Source organism: Melopsittacus undulatus, chromosome 8 (assembly GCF_012275295.1).
Source record: "Melopsittacus undulatus isolate bMelUnd1 chromosome 8, bMelUnd1.mat.Z, whole genome shotgun sequence".
Lineage (NCBI taxonomy): Eukaryota > Metazoa > Chordata > Aves > Psittaciformes > Psittaculidae > Melopsittacus > Melopsittacus undulatus.
Window position 1 is genome coordinate 40717480 of NC_047534.1, and position 18913 is coordinate 40736392.

At 40.7% G+C, this 18913-nt stretch overlaps 2 protein-coding genes across 4 annotated transcripts in view; both read left to right on the plus strand.

Annotated features, from left to right (window-relative positions):
* The first annotated feature begins 10781 nt into the window (after positions 1–10781).
* ATP5MC3 (ATP synthase membrane subunit c locus 3) lies at positions 10782–14332 on the plus strand. 2 transcript variants are annotated; one of them, XM_034065299.1, is made up of 5 exons: positions 10782–10948; positions 11035–11112; positions 12095–12172; positions 12539–12732; positions 14086–14332. In XM_034065299.1, the coding sequence occupies exons 2-5, from the start codon at positions 11074–11076 to the stop codon at positions 14198–14200; spliced, it is 426 nt and encodes a 141-aa protein (XP_033921190.1). In that variant the 5' UTR covers positions 10782–10948; positions 11035–11073; the 3' UTR covers positions 14201–14332. The 2 variants fall into 2 exon arrangements, with proteins under 2 accessions (XP_033921190.1, XP_033921191.1); XM_034065300.1 differs by having other exon boundaries at positions 10838–10930.
* Positions 14333–18808: 4476 nt separating this feature from the next.
* Positions 18809–18913, plus strand: part of ATF2 (activating transcription factor 2) — a 45895-nt gene continuing 45790 nt past the window's right edge. For both annotated transcript variants that reach the window (XM_005152588.3, XM_031052196.2), the window contains exon 1: positions 18809–18890. The gene's annotated coding sequence lies outside the window, so the exon portion shown is untranslated. The remainder of the gene's footprint in view (positions 18891–18913) is intronic.

An 18913-nucleotide genomic window follows, 5' to 3' on the forward strand; every position in this document is an offset into this window, starting at 1 on the left:
GCACAAGAGATCAAGAGTGAGTCACTAGCAGCTGCTGGAGTCTGACACTGGGCAAATCAACTTCTCTATGTCCCAGATATATAAAATAGCTTGTGTATTTAGAATTCATGTTCTTTTGGGCAGGGATTGGCTTTTATTACATTTTTCCCAGCATCCAGTACCCTGAGGCCCTGATCTCTATGAGGTCACCCAGCTATTATCATAATACAAGCACTCCTATCTATGTCTCTGCTCTCTGGCCTAGATCTTACCCAAAAAGCCTGCGTGTAAACAGGAATTGAGAAAAGATACCTAGATAAAGCACAGAAGTTTTTCCTTCAAGTCAAAATCTTAAGCAAAATATCACAGCTATTTCTCTCATGTTAGAACCAAACAGTTAATAATTTATTAAGGTGTAACTGTAAAAATTGGAGCTGACACAGCTCACTTTGCCCACCTCCCAGGCACCCATGGCAAAATCAAAAAACACTCAGGTGATCAGAAGTTCTGCATAACTGAGTTCCATCACTGTAATTTAAAACAAAAAATATGGGGCAGGGAGTACTGTTTCAGTGCATACTTTGATGTATCTGTTGACGCGTTTTGGAGATGGTTGTTAAAACATGCTTTGGAGCAAGGTATGAGGATTCCTATTCTCTCAGTCTTTCACCAGGAAGAATAACATAGGGTGGTCAGCACTTCTCCTAGTCTCATTTTACTGGGATGTGTAGGTGGGTGTGAAGCTTGTAGGTCACGTAGGCATTCTCACGCAAGCTTTAATCTAGAATCTAGCCTGTGCAGGCTGCAGTGACACATCCAGTTGCAGTGCACACAGATGTTAGATACAAAAGTCGTCTAATTTGAATCAGGAGATCTGGGTTCTGTTAGTGACTCTTCTATATATTTCCTGTATTGCTCTAGGCAAGGCACTCGGGGCCTGATCCAGCCTCCATTTAATTCCACAGGAATCTTTTCTCTGGCAGCACTGTGAGCTGGATTAGGCTCCTGGCCTATCACTTTTCCAGGCTCTTCATATTCCTCAATGGTACAATACCTACTCATTCCATAGGTGTCTGATACAGGTTAAGTCATTTGCCTCTAAAGTGATATGCTACTTAGGCATAGCATGAATATGCAATTGAATTAAGTTATTGATTCAGCAAAATCCTCAAACCTCTAATAAGTCTCAATCAAGTAAACACATACTGGAGAATTTTAGGTTCTGTGTTATTAGGTGTCAATATGAAGACATGCAAGAAGGTTAAACATGCAAGACATGTTAAACATGCAAGAAGGTTATTTACCTTCTTTACATAAGTGGAACTACTTAGGGGTCTAACATTAAGCATATGCCAAAGTATCTTGCTCAGTGCTGTATTATCTATCATTAGCCATACACACGTGCCTGAAGTTAAGCATCTGCTTAAATGCATTGCTTAATTCATCCCTAATAGCAAAATACTCATGCTTTCTAGCATAACATACAAAAACATTTGAGCTCAGAAGATGTTAATCTCTCTTTGATTATATGAAGTGTCATAAATACTTACTTTCATCTTTCTAATATATCTAAAGAAACACAGAAATTTAAGATCTTGTAGCCCATGCTAATTTCCAGGAATCCTGCTTACCCTATAACCCTTTACTCTTTTACATAACATCAAAATCACAATACGGATGTGTATTTTGAAGTAATTGTGTTGGTGGTCCCTTCATGCTTTCTGAACATCTAACAGTTAGCTAAACAAACACACGTGACTGATTAAAAGAAGAAAGGGGACTATTTTTACAGGGACCATTAAACTTTAACTGCCATCTGGCAGGGAATGATTAGAGAAGATCAAAATTAAGGCAGTCAACACAAATACTGTGTGGATACCTCAGGGAATTAATGTGGATAGAAGACGATGGACTTGTGGCTATGTTAAAGAGACAGACACAGAAGGAAGTGGTGAACACATCCTTTATGACTGCTGCCCTAATGGCCACATTCACAGCAACAGGAGCAGAAAAAGAAGAAATCAAGAACACCTGGGAATAATCAGACGCTTGCTGTTATAAAAAAGAGAGTTAAAGCACTATACAAGAGCCACACCATTCTTGCTCCCCAACAAGTCAGGAAGGAAATCTTTATTGTGGAGGTGTGTTGAAGTTGGCAGGTAGTTAATATTCAAATTAGCCTACTATCTTTACACAGGCATTTTAAATAGGCTCTGTAATAAATCTTTTAATTGAATGACCTTATGGAACACGGACCTGTGGTTGATCTAACTGAACACTGGATGTCACTATTTATACACACTATTAGTCATTTTTTGAGGCATTAAAAAACACAATCCAGCCATGAATCAGAACAATCCAGCTATCTTTAATTACTGGTGTTCTTGAGATGGCAGTTTCAATGAGCCAAATCCTCCAAGATACCTAAACAAACAGGTCCCTTTTTACAACTACTCTACTGCCTGCCCTGGTTATGCTGCCATTAGGTGCTCCCTAACAAGAAAACCATATTCATATTTTATGGAAAGGTTTGAGGTTTGGATTCAGGGACAATGGACTGGCTGCTCACTGCAACATCTCACATCTGAAAGTCTTACCAGGCAGCCAGACTATTGCCTTATGACTCTGCTGTTGTGACTGGTAAGGAACAATCAAAATACAGCTCTCACAAAACTACAACATACCCTAGATGTGGCAGCTTCTTGTCTGACTGTGCTTGAATACCTACCTTCTTTTCATTCTTTAAGATCTACTGCGTTGGAAAACCTCTGGTCCCTCAAGCATCTGCCCCAAGCTTTTTCATTCCATGGCACTAACATACAGCTCCTTCTGCCACTCAACTTCCCTTCCCTGAGGGACAGGCGATTTCCAAGGAATATGATTGTTACAGGGGAGTACTTTTAGGAGCTAATAGAAGGAAAAGAAGGAGATGGAGGACAAGTATCTCTGAGCCAAACCAATCAGTGCTAACAGCCCAGAAGGTCAGGTTAGCTGCTGAAAAGACTAGGAACAGGTGACAGGAGGCGAAGAACAGGAAAAATAGGTATAGTAATGCACTGTGAAATGAGACTGGTTATACATGTTTCTTGAGCTCAACACAGTATTTTGAAGTTTGACTTTTCAATAACAGGAGAAGCACATTAAATATGCTTCAAAGCCTATGAAATCTTGTCAGCTGTACCTGACCTATGCTAAACAACAAAAACAATCAGAAATGTGCACGATTACTCTGAAATGCTGTCATTGCAAACGTTTGGTAATTTTAGACCTTAATTCTCAATAGAATTTAATAGAATTTACCAGTATATCCATGTGTCTACATATCACTCTGTACCCTTGAAAATGCTAGGACCTTAAAAATTTTACTTTCATTCACATTCTTAAAATCAGTATTATTTCAAGATGTAAAATAGATTTAAAACAGCCCTAGGAGCTTTGCTAGTAAAGAAAACAATTGAAAATGCCTCTCATGATTTGCAAAAATACATTTCTATGCAGGATATGTGAACATGGTCTTTCCTAGTGCCATACTGTGCGTGTACTACTGTAAAAACACTGCAGGTGTTAAGAGGGCTGTGTTTTTTGGTTTCTTTTCTACGCATCCTGGCTGGACAGCAAAATATCTTGAAGTCAGCAGCTGTGACTGGCAATGTATGGCTGGAAATTACCTGCCCTGAGTCTTATTCCAAATATTCTCTTTGAAGAAATTTTGTGTGCAAAATATTATTTTGCTTAACTAGGAAATTATATTTAAAATCTGAGCATAGTGGGCTGAGGCTCATGAACAGGTTTTGCTCTTTCCTAAGCCATTTCTAGCCTTATACGGTACTGAGTAGTTCTGCTAGCACTAGTAATCTGTTCAGTGGGGCAAAGCAGGAGTCAAATGCAGCTATATTATATTGATATGATACGTATAATATATTCTTATAATATTTACATATATAAAATATCAAGTTTAACAAGCAATATTAATTTTGCTGTACATATATGCCACTTCACAATTGAGTGGGGGCAGAATATGCCTTATACACAAATCTGTTCAGAATCTGGAAAGGCAACAGCTGTGGTGTGAAGAGACAATCCTCTGTCATTCCATCCTCAGAATATACCATAGACACAAAGCAATCAAGGACCACCTGAAAAAGCAGCACAACTCTGGTAAACCTCTACAGGTTGTTGCTCCAGCTTTGATGCAAAATCCTCCTAAGACTGCTTGGAACATGTAACAGCCTATGGCTCTCTTCTGTTAACAAGGTGGAGAACATTCATTCTCCACATGTAAAATTCCAAATGCTGAGCCAAGCTGAAAGAGAAATACAGTAGACATTTGTTGTTGTTTTTTTTATAATGCCCACAAGCATCTACAGATGTGATCCCATGTAATGAAGCATGTGGCCTTAAGCTGGAATTATTTGCAAACAGCAGGATCTCCTGGCAAAAGAGATGGCACTTGCTGTGTTATGAAAGCTGTCCCTCTAAAACCGTGTTTGGTTAGCACCTATGCCCTGTTGAAATTGGCATAGATAATTCCAAGTGGGAACAATGCCAGCACGACAGATGGAAGTGAATGCAGGCATGCCAGAGAACCAGTATGTTCATCAAGTCTAAATATTAGGGACACAGTCTTTCCCAAGAATTTAGAAACAGCAGACTGTCCAGAGTTTCTATACTTTAGGTTCAGAATAAAATAATATATTATCTTATTTATAACTATAAGCAAAACTAATTATACTAATTTAAAGACATCTCATCTGAGCCACACAGAGCATGATAGTACTCAGTTGAATTAAAACAACTTTTTCTCTGTATTCAGACTGGCAGTGGGTCCTACAGGGCAGAAACTGCAATGGAGTCAAAATGATTCCACAGGTGTTCTGCTAAGTGGTTCAGACTGAAGAGTTTTCAGATGCTAATGAATGTTCCTCATTTATACAGTGCCTTCAGACAGTGATCCAAAAGCAATTTGCAAGTGTATGAGAATTTAAAATCATAGTTGTAAGGTACATCATTTACAATTAAGCAAATGAATCTTGTATGTATTAATGGTCTATAGTCTCATATCCCCCCCACCAAGGATTATAAACTGGAACTATACTCTCTGAGGAGTAAAAATCCTTTTGCCACAATCCTGGCAGATATATATGTACCCTGCTTTTGCTCTTTACATGACACACATAGCCATAGTGCATCAGTTATCCAAAATGCTAATCTCCAAACAGAAATTACAGTTCCTATTGTTTTTGAGTGCTGAACAGCTACTTGCCTATTTCTCCTTCCAGATTGTGAACACCCAAAATATATTGCCCAGAAAGACTTGCCTAGAATAATTTACACAATTCTGACAAATGGAAAGAACAAAAATCTAACAAAAAGAGCATAGGTACTGTATTTTAAAACTAAGAATCTGGATTTGCAATTCCCCCCTGCACAAAAAGCTTGTACTTTCAGAAAAAGCCTGCTAACAAAGCATCCCTCCATTTTGGGTTTCTTCAACTTCAGCAACCAAAATTTATATATACTTTTGGAAACACCGGCTCTAATATGGCCAAAACTTTGGCCACCTGTGCTTTCTGTGAATCTGTGTTTTATCAGAAAGCATATGTCATGAGAAATGTGTTATAATTGGGTCGCTGACATTGTGTTCTAACCAATGCGGCTGACAGCGTCAACTTACAGCTGAACTTCATTTTCTATTAAAAAGGTGTTTAGTAGTACTAGTAGGAATAAAAGCCATTGCTGAATTTATTTTAATTTAATCCAGTTATATTCCATAAACTAGAAATCTACATGTGTGTTACCCAGTCAATTGACTGATCATTTCAAGTATCAGCTGTTTTTTTTTTGCAACACAGGCTTGGGAAATAATGTGAGTCATCTGAATAAGACACTTTAGCTAAGAGAGTTTATGTTTTAACATAATACATGAAGAGGAACTTTCATTCCAACGGTTCTAAATTTTATGTGTATTTATAACAATTAGCTTGATTAAACATCAGGGGATTGTTTTATTACTGCTTTTCCTGAAAAAAAAACAATTTTGCAAAAAATAAGAGGTAATACACAATAATGATTTTTAAATACATGAAAACTCACCCCAAATGTGGCAGTCCTGACACACACCATGTAACAGATGTGCAGCATAAAGTGGATCTATCCACAAACCTTTTATTTCACTTCCAATTATGTTGCAAATACAAATAAATATTACATTAAAATATGGCATCTGCATTTTTTAGACAATTTGTAGTTTTTGCTGGCATATAAAATTAATTAAAAAAAAAAAAACCAGGATCACCTTCCACCTTGTGGCTTGCTGAGTTTTATGAAGGGTGGGTATGGCTGTACACGTTTACAATGCTACCCAGCATCCTGAAGCTAACCAGCAGAACCTGAATGCTGGTCAACAAGGCTTGTTATCCAGATGGAGAGCAGATCTACCAGTCTTTTCTGGCAAGGCTCCATGGAGCCTTTATCTCACTTTCCACCAGAATGCAGTAGCAGGATGAAGATAAAAACACCTCTTTTCCATGCTGAATTTCTGCTATAGCAGAATGGCTTTCCTCTTGACAACTTCCCATTTTGTTATGTGTTATGGCTATGGTAGTAGTAGAGCCTACATATACAATTATTGTGCCATTTAAAGCAGATCTCAGAGACCCAGAAATGACATGATAAGGATTATAATGATTTTCAATTCAAACTGAGTCAGTGGTCTCAACAAGGTTAGCATACTTTCAGAATATTGCTAAGTATTAACATGATATGATGTTTGTGGTTAAAGCCATCCATTTCTAGGACTCAGGTATTAAAATGACCAAAGAACTGTTGAGCAGAATGCTCTACAGCCTAAATTAGCCCTACTTTGTTAATTGATTTCAGTTCTCTACTAAAAGGAGCTGTTGAGACTAAATGACAACTAATTTTAGCAAAAAAATAGCTTGGGTAAGTACTCTGAGAGACAAAGATCACTTAAGAAACAGATTCTCCCTTTCCCCTGTAAAGGAAAAATTTACAATAATGAGAGAAAACTTTATTATCTGCTTTCTGATAAAGTATCACTTTGAATTCAGCCAACTCAGTGACTAAAACTCCCAACATTACTTATGTCAACATTTGCCAACTACTAATAATCAATAAGGTAAAGAGGTATTTAGAGAGTGTTACCAAGATCATTTCTACTTAAAGCAGAGCCCTATAATAATGGCTTAATTCCTTCTTCTCAGAGCTAAATTGGTTTAAATACGCCAAAGTATATTAGTTCTGCTCCATATACTTTCTTTCCACAAGCTGTGGCTCCAGTTGTCTGAGAAGACCTATAGAGACGTGAATGGGAAGATTCAACCACACAGTGGTGAATGGAAAAAGTAGGAGTGCAAGATACTGTCCATAGTGAAAAATGCTGAAACCCCCTGACTTTGTAAATCAGTATCAATCAATGCCCTGCAAACTACGTCATAAACCTGAAGTTCAAGACAGCTAACCCTGAAGTAATAACATCATTTTACATTTCAAAACATTTCACAAACTTTACAACAATTTCAGGAAGCCTTTGAGTCAATTTAATCCTTTGGGAGTGTTCCAACAATTTAAAGTTATTGGAATATACAGGTTTTCCAAAAACATCTCCTCTTCAAAACAGATTTTTTTAAAAAAGATTAGTGTGAACATGTGGCACGTTTTGAGTTAATAATTCTCTGCTGGGAGATAAAATTTAACCTGGAGGAATAGGGTTTGATCTAGAAGAACTTTTTATTTAGTCTTTGGGCAATTGCATGTCTTCCAACTAACCACGATTTCTCCTTCAGCTAATGCAGAACAGACATTCACCTTTCATAAGTTATTAAGAATAAATGTTGAATTCTGATGGACCCTTTGGTGCACTTTGGATGTACTCATATATTCAGCACTGTACAGGATTTTACTTGTTCAGTTGAACCAATCTGCAATGCCAAAATTCATCTGTACCTGAAGAAAAACCAGTTTGTATCTACTGGGCAGACATACTAGTTTACAGGTACTCTGCCCAGTTTCCTTATTACCTGCTTTCTGAATGACAACCTGAACAGATTCTCAGAAGACTTCACAGATCTCTTTAAGAAGGCAAAAATAATATTTTTATGCAATATCTTTTCTGATACTCATGTGTTGTAACACGGTCAGATATGTGTAGATGCCAGTTAATTTTTGGGTTACAAAGTGAAACTACATGTCACTGTAGGACTGATTCATTACATGGTGTATCTAGGAAATGAGCTGTTTGGCCATGAGCTTGACACACACTGTTGTTTTTCTAAAAATTAGGACAAAATGACTGGGAGAATCTTTATGCTTTAAGGGAAAATCTTCCAAAAGCTTGGGAAACCTGGGATGAAATTTCTCTTTCCTTTACAGGAAAGGAGGCCATGCTAGTGAACTACAGCTTATGGTCACTTGCTGCTCTTTCTGCCCTGACATAAACCTGGCTTAACAGCAGAGAACTGTGGGAGTGAAGTGTACTGCTCAAACAGCTGCACTCTATCTGCTTTGTCAGAGGCAAAATGGGGAGGAAACCTTGTCTGGCAGTCTTAGTGACTGCCCACATGCATAACTGGATTTGTCTGGGAGAGACAGTTGGGAAACAGGGAACTAATTCCAAGAGATATGGGGAGTTTAAGATAAAATTCCAAGCAGAACAGACTTTCAGAAATGTAGTGAGCAGTTGGGAATGACACTGTTCTTTAGTGCACTGATTCACTTCCTTGGGGACCTAGCAGCAGGTCAACCACATAGAAAACAGTGTGAGATTAACACAAATCTTTTTTTCTTAATGAAGATGTACTTGAATTAAACTGAACATTGTCCCCAGAGATCAGTAACTGCTCTTCTAACTCCTCCTGAAAGAAGCAGGTGAGTTGCACTTAAAATATAATATCAGCTGTTATGCCTTAAGAGCAACTATAAACAACTGTTTAATGGTGGTTTTGACATTATTCACACCAGCCTGTGGATACATTTTTTGCAAAATATTCCTGGGTGGGAATCATGACAGAAGAGGGCACTTTGTGAGAGAAGAGGCTTTCCACTTAACAGTTGTTTGAATCCATGTGACTTGGCACTGTGGGTATACAGGAGTGCTAATGTCCTCTTCTCCACTTGTGAGAGCTTTGGGAAGATCTGCTTGATGCCTGGAGGTCTGGACCACTACCTTCCCAAGAAGAAAGCACACCTCCAAGGGCTGTGCTTCCTGCCATGAACAAGTTTTTCTTTGTTGCAAAGGTCAGGCTGGCTGCTACACTTCCTAGGGGTAAATGATGTACTTTGCATGTTAGTGCACAGCAACATTTAAGATATTCCACCAGCACAGCACCCACATCTGCTTTATGTTTTGTTTTGTTTTTATGGTGCTGAAAAGATCTGTTACCACAATAGCAGATAGATTGAAATTTTTTTAAGTGAAAAGTTCTGCCTAACCACTAAAGGGTTTTGCCATTCATACTTATTTCTCACTTAGTGTTTGTCTATGGAAGAACCACTTGGTAGGCACTGCAGATCTGCCCATTCACCTCAGTTCCCAGAGAACAGTGGAAGACATGAAAAGAAAAAAAGAAAACAAAAAAGCAGTATTGTAAGTCTTTATAGACTCCCTTTATGCTGTCCTATTACTAAGACTCTGGATGCACACCGTAACTAAACCAAACTTGCTGTTGGGCTTGAGGCAGGGAGCAGAAAGCTGGGAAATTCAAACTGTACTGTTGTCTCTGACCTTTGGACTTTCAGTGAAGAACAGCTCTGCTGTACCAAAGTATCAGAAGGCACAGCTCTGTGGGTTTTAAAAGCAACATTATCATTAACATTAGTATGCAGCTGCTGAAAGTGCCGATAGATCGTGTTTGTTGGTGGGTGTTCAAATTGCTGTTATGAAGTATGTCTCAGCTGTGTGGCACCTGTGGTTCAATCAGCAACAGCAACATCAGTACTCCACATAAGTTTGGAAGAGGCCAGGAGCAGATTCCTAAGAGACCGTGCTACGTTCCTATCCCTAAATATAATGCACATATCCTTTTACTCGTCCCTTTGGAGATAGTTTGTAGCACACAGACTATTTCAGAGCTTATTTTTATGGTACAGATTGTATCAAATACAAGTTTTGTAACCACTTAAATATGTTTCCCAGTGTTTTTCCCAAAAAGTGGATTTTTATGCATTTTTTCCTAGTTGGCAATAATACTACTAGCAGTGGTAAAATGACAGTGATCCCCAATGTCAAGTGAAAAATACTAAAGAACACGTGAGTGATTAAAGTTGTAATCTCAGCTCGGCAATGATAACCTTGTGATTAAGCTTGACTTAAAAAGATTTCTTCATTACTTGCGTGTAAAAATGCTCATCATACGACTTAATAGTGGGCATGAACACTTCAGGTGTTCCCAGACTCGGCCTGTTTTTCTGCCTGTTACTATTGCCACGCTGGGACCTGAGGCGTTCCGCGTTCGTTTCTGCAGCCCGTGAGCGTCCCCGCACCCTGGCAGGCGCTGCCGCGCCGGGACACGATGAACCAGCCGGTGCCGCTCTGCCGTGCCCTCGCACCTACTTCCCCTCAATGGAACACGCCGCAGAGCGTTAAATCTCTCCCCGTTAACGCGCTTCCTCCCCACCACGGAGGAGAAGCTCCCTCGCCGCGCCACCCCAAGGGCTGGTGCTGGGTCTGGCATAACGTCCCCGGCTGCCACTGGGAGCCGCACCAGACACGTCACCTCCTGGCCTGCGCCCCTGCGGCGAGCCGGGCACAGCGCGACTGCGGCTGCGCCAGGCTGGGCTGCCGAGCGCTCTGCGCCCCCCGCCGCCGCCAATAGAGAGAATACAAAGTGACCTTGGCGGGGCGGCCCGCCTCCTTCCGCCACGCTGCATCCGGGCTCTTGCCGCCGGCTCCCCCCGCGTCTGCGCACAGAAGTCCCAGTCTGTCGGGTCTGAGGTGCGGCAGCCGGAGCGGGTGAGGAGGGGGTGCGGCGCTATCCGCGATCATCGCCTCCTCCGTCTGTCGCTGCCGGCTCCTCACCCTCTCCCCTTTCTCTCCAGAGACACCGGATTGTGGCCCCCGGGACGCCGCCCCCTAAGATGTTCGCTTGCGCCAAGCTCGCCGCCTCGCCCTCCCTGGTGAGTGGGGGCGCCCAGGCCCGCGGGGGGCGCCGGGGCCGCTTCGAATGACGTGTCTCGGGCTGCAGCAGGGCGGAGGCGGTCGCGGTCGCGGGGCGCCCGGTATTCGATCGGGTCTCTGAGCCCCTCGGTAGGCCCCTGGGACGAGTTAGTACGTCGGGCTGCCCGGCCGAGTGCGAAAGGGTGAATGGGGCTGCGGTGGGCCCGGGTTCTCCTTCCCGCTTCCTTCGTGTGGGCCAGAGTCCTTTGCCAAGGTGAGGGGCCTTCCCGCACGGGCGGTGAAGGGGAAGGGTAGCGCATCGAAAAACTCTGGGGCCTGGTGTGCTCTGCACCTTGGTGTAGGTCAAACTCTAGCCTGTTGCTTGTACTATACAAGGCCGGGATTTTTTGCCCTTGCAAAGACGAGGGGCTGCCCTGCTTGAAAATGCCCTCTCTAGCCTGTAGAACGTTTCGTTTTGCAAGGTGCAAGCACAGGTTTGCCTGCAGGAAGAGCTCTGTGCAAGAGCCGTTATGACCTTAGCCGGCTAGAAGCCCAAGGACATATGCAGGCCGCTTGTGAAAGAGGGTTCATTCATTTATACTCGACGATTTAAAAGCCTGTGTTGTGTCTGTGCATTTAACAATTTTGGAATTAATTTTGATGGCTTTTGTTTTTTTCATTTCAAAAGGTGTATTGCTGCCTGCTGGTTTGCCTAGCTTTTTTGTTGCTCTTTTGCTAAATTTTCTCCCAGTACAAAGCATGTACAGGTTCACTGATAGATGTAACTATTCACAATAATGTCTCCTGACAACAGTGCTATCAGATTTCCTGGTTGTGTTTGCTTCTGTAGCTTTTATTGTATATCCAGGTATGCAAAGTTTGCTGTTTTTCAAGTAAGACGAATGGCTTAGTAGCTAATAGCCTTATAATCTTACAGACTTTGTATTGGAACAGCTGTGATCAAAAGCTGGGGGTTTTATAGCCTTTTTCTTCCTCTTGCAGATCCGTGCTGGATCAAGAATCTTGTACAGACCAATTTCGGCATCTGTGTTGTCTAGGCCAGAGGTCAAGAATGGAGAGGTACCTTATAAACAAAATTCTGTATCTTCCTAAATTACCTGGTGAGCCTAAATGTCCTCAACCTAGAGTTCACTTGTACTAACTCAAATACCTATAGTATGGAACTTGCTTTAAGTCAAGCACCTCATAATGCCTGTTGTCCTGCTGTTTCCTCTGAAAACTCTTCCATATTTAAATTAGATTGCTTTCATGTGGAACAGGTAACACTGAAGTTTTTTTTTACTCTTAGTATAGTCTCATCACTTGGAAGAACAACTAGACATTGGATCTAATATAACTTCTGAAACTGCAAAATAATACTATTAAAGTGGTCATAGATGATGGTCTGTGTCTGAATATAATCTTTTTCGTGTTTTGTTTTCTTAGGGCAACTCAACGCTTAATGGGGCCCAAAATACTGTCTCCCGACTAGCACTTAGAGAATTCCAGACTAGTGCTATCAGCAGGGACATTGACACTGCTGCCAAATTTATTGGTGCTGGTGCTGCCACAGTAGGTGTGGCTGGTTCTGGTGCTGGTATTGGAACAGTCTTCGGTAGTCTAATCATTGGTTATGCCAGGTAATAAATCTCTGTCCTACAAAGCTCTCGAATTGCATGCAGATATATATTGAGACAGCACACCGTGGATAAGCCACGTGGTAATAAGGATGATGGCACTAAAATAAATTCTGTTAATAATTACTGTTAGTGATAAACATGGCTAAATAGAATAATATGAAACTGCATTCATTGGGATGGCTCCTTTGTTAAATTCAGAATTCTTTACACTCCTACCTAGAGAAGATACATGAAAGAAGTGAGATTATTAGACTTCATTGATGTTCTGATCACCAAAGTCCAGTGTTTCAGCATTCAGTTCCAAAACTGAACTAAAAATCTAGCCTGGCTTTTTTTTTTTCCCATGGGAGGGGAGAAGTCCTAAAGAGTGACTGCATGAAAACTGGTAATAAGCAACGTGAGTCTGTATGCTTTAGACTTTGTAGTCAGGATTGTTGCCTAGAAATGGGTGCTTAATTCATTTTTCTGACACAATCAGCTTAGTATCTGAGACTGTGTAACTATTTTGTAGAATGAAATCTGAAGAGGGTGAGAATTTTATAATAGGGATGAGCTTCTTCCAGATAAATTTACAATGTCCATGTAGTAGTAATAGTTCACGTATCATGGAAGAGCAGACTCGATACAGACATAAAAAAGCTTTTAACAGACTGTTTCATGTTCTTTGCTCTTTCAACCACTTAAGACTTCATGTCTTATTTCTTAATAAAGTTTTTTGAGCCCTACTGAAGACAAGGAATTTCGCCTTCGACTTGAAAAAATACAAGTATTTTCAGTACAAAACAAATGTCTCCTTAATTTGGCATGAACATGTCAATAAGAGGTTACCTTACTTCATATTGAAGTTTTTCTACTCTTCCACATACTTGGAGGGATAATTCATTGCATTTTTGAAACAAACTGCTGTGTAGCTGTTTTTTGCTCTAGGTGGTTTCAGTTCCTGTATTTGTATTAGCCTTACTTAAAATGCTACACACAAACTTCCTTGGAATATAGTTTTAATGTCACAGATGTGAAGTAAATTTACAAAGCATAGTGCTAACAGTTCCTGCATGGGAGGATGTGGAGAAGTCAAATTCAAAAGCATATAGGAATGCAGTCAACAGAAACTGTGCATATTTGGAACAGCTATATAAAGTCTGCATAACCTGAACCTAGTCTTCATTGCTAACTCATTTGTCTTTGGTAAGATCCTTGCTAAAAATTACTCTTGCTTGGATTTATGGGATTTTTCTGTTATGGTATATGTGGCAAGGAAGTATGAGGTTCTGAATCTGTCAGATGCATTAAACTGTATGAAAAAACTTCTTAATTGTAAAGATAAAAAGGACTTACACCTTCGCTTTCTTTTAGAAATCCTTCTCTGAAGCAGCAGCTGTTCTCATATGCTATCCTGGGATTCGCCCTGTCTGAAGCTATGGGTCTCTTCTGTCTGATGGTTGCTTTCTTGATCCTATTTGCCATGTGAAAGGAGATCTGCCTGTAATACTGGCATTGGAATGTAACTCTGCATTTTATGGGACTCCCAAAATGTTGGTATCATGGAAATTGATGCTATTTCCGAAGTCATTTCATTAAAGATAACAACTTTAACTGTCAACCTGTTGGCTGCATTTATTATCTTTCTCACTAGAGTATCTGGAAGACAGTATCTTGTCATTCTGTCACCACGGATTTCTCCTGATAATGACGTATCAAATAGAACCCTTCAAATAATGACTTCAAATAGAATATTTTATTTATTAGTATTTATGGGCATGTTGCTTGTCTGTTAAAATTTATGTGACGTATCCTTGAAATATCAAAGGGTACACAGATTACATTTGAAAGGCTGTACTGCTGGCCTTGTTCCTTCAATTGCGTTTCAAACTTACCCAGAGCTGTTTCTGCGCTGTTTTTCTCTCAGGCTGGCTGGCACGTAAGATGTTCTGGCACTTTTTGCTAGAAGGAGCTAAACACAAATCCACAAACAGTGATATGAGATTTCACTTTGCATCAGTTTTCAGTTACATAATAAATTTTGATCACCATGGTAAAAAGTTTCCACTTGGTTCTGACCAGTTGGACTAAACTAACAACTTGTTCAGGTGATCCACATTTTTAGGTGGTCTGGAATTATGGCACATTGATATTATACTCTTACTTAGTTACTGCATTTTTGGCATCGTGATTAAAAGGGAGAACTTCCCACTTCCTAATTTTGTCAAGTCAGCCTTATGTTCTCTCTCAAATTTTTTTAGTAGCAGTAGGATCAAAGCATTTTTATTTTTATTAAGAAAATATCTGCAGTTATCAAGCTTTGCTACTCACTGTATCTGTCTTAACAATCTAAATGCATTTACGGTGTTGTCTATGCTTACAGCAATGTGCTATGTGCTACTATATGCTAATCTGCTAGGGGAGGTGATAGCATCTCAAGCTTTATTCAGAATAATAAATAATAGATCTGTTAATTCAACAAATGTAAGGTGTACTTTGGAAGAACATGGGTAAGCTTGTTAAAAGCTTTGTCAGCTTACTGTTAAGTGGGTGATTACTGAATTAAATATAGGAAATTTTTTAATTTAAGCTGCCTATCCCTGGGGAAATGGAGAAATGACTAGTGGCTCTCAGATCATTGCAAGGTGCAGGTAAGACTTCTTGTTTTCATCCAAATGACTTTTGTTTTCATCCAAAGACTTTTTGTTTTCATCCAAATTCAAATACCACACTACTGTTCATAAACATAGTTTAGTGGTAGACTTTGTCCTGAATGCTTCTGTGATTCAAGTAGCCTAACTTGAACCTAGAAGCTAATCTCTTCATATGTTCTTAGGAGAACATAGTCATCTCAAAAGCATTAAAAGTTGCTGTGTAGATAGAGAGCATGCATTTATATATGTGAGGTTTAGGAATGTAGAATATGCAGCACCCTTAAATATTCAGCTATAGTACAGTAGTACCTTATATGACTAGGTCTGGAAGTGGTTTTTTTTTTGCAGGGTGAGAGGGTTAGGAGGTAAATACTGCAGTTACCTTCCATGTGGTTTGTGCTCATGCAATGTTTATTTTATGACCTTACTATTACTCATTTTCATAAGCTGTGATGTTACAGAACTGACAGTGTCCTGGATGAAAGGTAGATAATCATTAGAATTCTAGGTTAAGGCTCATCTGTGTACTTCTGTGTTTCTGGTAGGTGAACTTTGCTCTGTTCTTTCAGTACTGTAGAGATCTCTGCAGGCATTTGAGGTAGCAATCTGTATTTGCTCATATCGTGGACTAGTGAGGTAGCTTAATTCCAATTTTGATAAAACAAGTATCTTCAGACTTGTCTTGGTAAAGTCTAGCTCCAAGTCTGTTAATTGTACTTATCAAATTATTTGAAGCATATAAAATGGTTCTGAGTTATGATTGTATTTGGTGTAGAAAGATCTGGCTAAGCTATTGCTCTGTAACTTCACTAAGAAAGCCACAGGATTCACCAAGGTTTGAATAACAAGTTCTGGATTTACATCACATCTTTTCCCACACAGTTCACCCTGTCAACATGTACCCCTTTCTCTATGATCAGCCTTGTCTGAAAAGCAGTGGACATCTCAGGAGACCCTTTATATGGATGTGAAGCCTGTCTGTTTCAGTAGTAGCATCTCCCAAAGGTTATCTTTTAGCTCACTCTTAGACTGATGAACATGGGCAAAACCCAAGCAAACTTGCTGTTTGGTTATGTCAGTCTTGAAAGAATCAGAGTTCAGTGTTACAGATAGAGACTAATCAAGGACTTTCAAAACATGGTAACAAACCTTCACACAGAGGATTATCCCCCTTATAGACAATAAGGGGCTTAGAGACAATGAGTGATGGGTGGATTTTCACTTCTGAATGATCACAGGGTACACTGGCTCCCTTTTTACACTTCTGTATTTTTTTTGTTCTTGTAAAACTACATACTTCCAGTAGTTACTTAAGCACTTGGTCAATTTGAGTGGTCTTACAAAGACAGAAGATACTATTCAGTTTTCCTAAAATGTTCATAAAACAGACAACTGTAAATGTGTAAAAGATCAAATGTTTTTTACCAAAATAAAAAAACCAACCCCACAATAAATCCTCACCTAAATAAAAAACCTCCCAACCTCTCTGCAGTGATTGGGCAGTAGCAGGACTCTTACAGAATCAGAATGGTTTGGGTTGGAAAGGACCTTAAAGTCATCTAGTTCCAATCCCCCTGCTGTGGGCAGGGGCACTTTCCACTAGACCAGGCTGCTCAACGTCCTGTCCAACCTGGCCTTGCACATCGATAGGGATGGGGCAGCAGCAGCTTCTCTGGGTAACCTGTGCCAGTGGCTCACCACTCTCACAATAAAAAATTTTCTTATATCCAACCTAAATCTTCCCTGTTTAAGTTTGAATCCAAACTTATCTTCTTAAGAGTTTACATCAAGAAGTCTTTTTTCATAGGCTAGAGAAAACAGATTGAAAGTTCAATGAGGTGATGCTGTAGGCTTCACTGTCCTGAAACCTTTTTCAGTTTCTTTTGCCATGGACTGTGCTGACCTCAAAGACTGTCTGTCAGCTCATGGAAATCTGTACTGTAGCTTCTCCAGATCCAAAGATTCTTCATGTTTCATTGTTGAAGCTGAAGCAAAGATCTGCGTTGTCTCTGAATAACTGTGCTGGCTGCTGTCCCAATAGATCAGACAGCATGCCACCTCAGAAAGCCATGAGCACAATAGCATTATCCTAATGTATAGTGAATGAAATGTTTGTGTTACAAATCACACTCTTAAGTTATTGCTGCAGGTAAAACAGTGATTCATCCTGCTTTCTTCCCCCCCCCCCCCCCCCCCCCCCCCTCGCTTTCACTCCATTTATGGTTTTTTTTTTGTTTGTTTTTTTATAGATGGAAGAAAGGCAACTTGTGGTTCAGGGTTTTGTTCAGGGCTGATGTTGCCATGTGATGATAGAGCTAAACCACTGAAAAATACTTGTTTACATACAGCTTTAAGTTGCTTTGTGAAGAAATACGATCTTTATTCCTCTGTTTTTTCTGCACTCATATTTAAGTCCTTTGCAACATGCTCACAGTAAAGACTAATTCCACCTTTAAGCAAACGTACTTTTACACACTGGTTTTTATCCCACCTTATGTTAAAGAACTTTGCAAAATTGTTGCACAAAAATTATTTGCAAGAAATGAAACATACCATATTGTCTTTTGTAAGTTCAGGGAAACCTAGACAAAATGTAATTTCCTGGAACTAATACTACTATTTTAAAAATATATGTTATTTTTACTCATACAGTCGTGGAGTAAGACAGTTCCAAATGTTACACAGGCAGAGAATTAAAACATCTGTGATTCAGAGTACATAGTGGCTGAGCTGTTTCACTACATATCATATATGATAATGGTTTTTTAATTAACGCAAAATGCTTCCAGTTCTTCGTTTGTAAAATTTATGTACTTCCCTTCATTGTATAGTGCTGCAGCAGGTTTGGTACAATGTTAAATCCGGTGAACGTTTAGGAGAACCCTGGCTTCAGGCACACACCTAGCTCCTGACTTGGGAGCTGTGATGCACAGAGGCGGGGAAGCCAGTGGAATAGAGCCAGTACATGGGTTTGGAGGGCTGATTATTCCTAAAGTTAAACGTGTCCAGGGCACCAAGAGCTGTTGCTGAGCAGAGCCTTACAGCGATTTAGGCTCTAACCGCTTTCTGCTGCCTTCCCCTCGCAGCAGAAGCACTCCTGGAGAGCCAGCAGCAGAGGATGGGCGCCTCATCCTCCGCGCTCCCCACCCGGCATAGCTGCACAAATTCTCCACCCCCGGCAGCGTTACCGGCATGGCCGGTGAGGTGTTCAGCCAGCCACACCCGCTGGGCTCCCCAGCAGGGTCAGGGGTCCTGCTGGGCTCAGGAGCTGCTGCTATCACCATACCCTGGACACAGGCCTCACGCCCCCTAAGCCACACCCGGGCCCCGGGCACTTCCGGCCTCACCGCCCGCCGCCGGCAGCGCCCAACCGGCACCGCCGACCAGCCCTCTGCCCCGCCCCCCCCGCCACGTGATCCGCACCTCCCCGTTACCCGCGGAGATGTCAGCCGAGCTCTCGCGAGAAGTGACGGAAGCCTGTGGGGGACCCGGCCTTTAATGTGCGGTTCGGCCCGCGTTCTCGGGGTGAGTTTGTAAACACGAGCGCG